Here is a 3526-nt window from a genome sequence, read left to right as displayed (position 1 = left end):
ATGAGAGTACAAGGAGGTGAGCGGTGTCCCAGCCAGGACACCTTAACCCAGTGTTGTGCACCAAATACAGGAAAACGTAAAAATCATATGCTGAGAACGTTGGTTCCTTCTCAATAAATAAAGAACACGGAGAGACTTTACATCCAAACTGCTCCCCCAGCCCTGCAGTGTAATTTCAGGACCCAACAATGCTGTTTCCCACCCATTTTGTAACCTCTGTCCTAAGGCAACAACCTGAGGTCTCCTCTTCTGCAGCCTGGCACACAGTAGCTCACACACAATCACCCTCCAACAGCCAAGAACCCCACATCCTCCTCGTGCCAAGACACTGGCCAAAGAGGTGAGGAGCAAGAGGACACATGTCTGTGGTATTCTCTTCCCTAACATCAAGGAGATGAGGCGGTGGCAGATTTTAGGGTTTGGGAGAGTTGTAGTCAGACTAATGTCTCTTTTCCACCTCTCTTCCATTTCTTCTCCCCAGGAGACACGTAGGCAGCGTATCATTTTGTTTCACTAGCAGCTTCTCCTCCCAAATACCTTCCAGCAAAAATGTCACAGAGGTGTTTGCACCCATCAGCCACGTCAGCCAGAATCCCGAACCCAAGCCAGAGGTGATGTGGGGAGACAGCTCTTCACCCAGGCTGAGTCTCAGCTGCCTCCTCCAGCCTCAGCCTCCCCTGCAGCCACAGCCTTAGCGCCAGGCCCTGTTCAGCAGCTTCACCTGGGCCAGTCTCTTGGTGATCATGGTAGCAAAGACCAGCCCGAAGAGGACGCTGCTGATGAGGACGTAGTCGTAGTCGTCTTTCAGGACATCAAACTGCTTTGAGGGGTACACCCGGGTCTGGTAGATGTCCAGCCCATAGGCAACGACCTGAAGAGAGGAGATCACAGGCTGGTAAAGCAGCATAAAAGAGGGTACACCAAAAATGACTGGCTTGGGTCTACAGCTCTGATGAAAAGTGGTGAGCAGGAGTTACAGACCTTCCTCCACAGGCTGTGCTCTCATGCTGCTCCATCACCAACTCCACAGCCCCACACTGATCTTCACAGAATCATAAAGGTTGGAAAAGACCTTTACAGTCATCAAATCCAACCATGACCACTAAACCACATCCTGAAGTGGCACATTCATATGTTTTTTTGAACCCCTCCAGGGCTGGGGACTCCAGCACCTCCCTGGGCCAATCCCTCACCACTCTGCCAGGAGAGAAATTCTTCCTCAGATCCAACCCAAACCTCCCCTGGTGTAATGCTCCACCCTGCACTCACCAAACAAGTAGATTCTAGGCCAGAGGGGGCTGTATAAATGCCCCTCATCCGTGATATGGTTTGATTGTAGTTGATAAACCTCTCAGCATGGATCTGCACATCAGGGGAGTATGGAATCAGATTCTCTTCTCTGAAATGCATTTAAAGAGAAATCAAAACCCAATCCAACAGCACAGTGAAGACATCACCTGGATTTATGAGTCTGATTATCACAAGCTGCCCTGAGAGAGCAAATTTAGCAGCTTTTCCCAGTGCAGATTCATTTTTGCTGCAGGATGAAAACCAAACCCCACCAGCTGGGGTCAGACTACAGTGCAGCAGCCTTCTAAAGATAGAAAAATCAGTGCAATTCCAAAAGCTCCGGACAGTTGCCCTGACTGTGCAGCCAAGAGGCTGGATTTGCTAATGGTCAGCTCTGCTGCATTACAGACAAATGTCCCATTGTCACAGATGAGGAACGAAGCAACTTGGCTAAACTACATGCAAGAATTGCCCTCAGTCTGTCCAGGACAAGTTATTCTGCTTCACACTACTGTATTACACAAAAAATCCAGCCCCCCTCTCTTCCCAGCTGCTTTTCCCTACCTGCTCTGTTCCGTAGGGATCTCTGGGCGACGAGGATCCAGCAGAGCCTTTGGGAGGGAGAGGATGGCCCCAGAGGGAAGCCCAACTGTGCAGCAAAAGAAACCCATCTTAAAAATGGCCTTTTCTGCCAGCATTTTCTAACACTTAACCTAAGCATTCTCTTGGTGCTTAGCCTTGAACTTGCTGGCAGTCTAAGGCAGCCCACAGGGAGGAATTTTGGCAATAAACTGCCCTCTCAGTGCAAATCCTGGCCTGTGCAGGGAGCACAAGCACATTTGGGAGGGAGCCACGTGTACATACTGAGCAAGTGTCGGCTGGTGATGCCTCTCTCAGTGATGGTGGCCTCCATGGCACTGATAGCAGACGGGAAGATGTAAGACTGCTGGAGGACCTGAGGCAAAATGGGGCGGTCGAGGGAGCTGTAGGCTGTGGCATTGTACTGCTCTGTGCCCTCATACAGCTCCAGCACAGTGAACTCGTTCCGACGGGCCTTCGTGTTCCAGTACTGGTACTGGAGGGAGAGATTTTTAGGAATACAGGACAAGGAGAGTCAATAATACAGAGGCAGGAGGAAACGACAGGGAACGGTCAAACAGCCTTCCCCGTCCACGTCCAGCGACTGCCCCTACCTCCCAAATGTAAAGGCCAAGCAATGATAAACTTCTTACCACCACCCAGTTCTCTGAATGAACCATGTGGACAGGTCCCTTGGCTTTCTTCTGGACTGAGGAGTGGATGATCCTGCCAGTGACTCCATCAATCAGATAGATGCCAACAAAGGTCCGCTCATGGTGCGTGTCTGTGCTCTCTGTCACCACAGCAAGCAGGTTGGGGTTCAAGGACTAAAGGAAACATAAAAAACAACAAATGAGATCATCCCCTTTAGTGCCACAGGCTCTTAGTTTATCTGCAAATCATCTGGAACTAGGCATATAATAAACAAAGTATCTTATTAGCACAGATCACTTGAAATCAGGCAGCTCTTTCCCCACCACCAGACTCTGGACTGATTCGAAAACATTTTACAGAAGACATCTCCACCAAAATTAGCATCTTCTGCAGAGGGTTGTGGAGACTGATGCATAGCTAGACAAAAAATGGCACTGCAGGGTAATGAACCTCAACGTAGCACCTAGAAATGGTGAGAATGCATCAGCAAAAAGTCAGGCAGAAGCTCCAGGGGCACCTTGTAGAGAACGCTGCGGTCGCCCATCACCCGGCCCTGGGAGTGCACGTGCTCGTTGGACCTCTTCCCTTTCACTGTCACTATCCTCTGCACCTCTGTGGGGATGAACACCTCCCAGCTCTCCTCTGTTGTCAGGTCCTGCAAGAAAGAAGCATGATGGTGGAGGTTTTAGCTTGTCCTCAAAAGATACCAGCTCCACCAGTAAGACTCTGGGAGCTTTCTCTTGCTTTTGAATTGTGGGAGTTTCTTAGGCACATTTTGAGGCTGAGTTGTTTCTGTTCTGAGCAAAGCTCCACAAACCAAACAATCTACCAGTACAGAATCCCAGAGCCCCAGCGTGGTGGGTTTGGGAGGGACCTCTGGGATCATCTCATCCCACCCCCTGCTCCAGCAGCTCACCCACAGCAGGGTGCCCAGGGTCACAGCCAGGAGGATTTGGGATCTCTCCAGAGCAGGAGACTCCACAGCCTCTCTGGGCAGCTGCTC

At 50.4% G+C, this 3526-nt stretch overlaps 1 protein-coding gene across 1 annotated transcript in view; it reads right to left on the bottom strand.

The window, feature by feature from the left end:
- Positions 1-625: 625 nt before the first annotated feature.
- Positions 626-3526, bottom strand: part of EMC1 (ER membrane protein complex subunit 1) — a gene marked incomplete at its 5' end in the record, with an annotated part of 11015 nt that continues 8114 nt past the window's right edge. The window contains 6 exons of the mRNA XM_008938356.1: positions 626-871; positions 1270-1399; positions 1855-1939; positions 2155-2365; positions 2523-2696; positions 3041-3178. Coding sequence (XP_008936604.1) covers positions 692-871; positions 1270-1399; positions 1855-1939; positions 2155-2365; positions 2523-2696; positions 3041-3178 — 918 coding nt within the window. The remainder of the gene's footprint in view (positions 872-1269; positions 1400-1854; positions 1940-2154; positions 2366-2522; positions 2697-3040; positions 3179-3526) is intronic.

The sequence above is a fragment of the Merops nubicus genome, unplaced genomic scaffold (genome assembly GCF_000691845.1).
Source record: "Merops nubicus isolate BGI_N331 unplaced genomic scaffold, ASM69184v1 scaffold16074, whole genome shotgun sequence".
NCBI classification, from domain to species: Eukaryota; Metazoa; Chordata; class Aves; order Coraciiformes; family Meropidae; genus Merops; species Merops nubicus.
The sequence above is the reverse complement of the archived record's forward strand: the minus strand, read 5'-3'. Positions and strand labels throughout refer to the sequence as shown.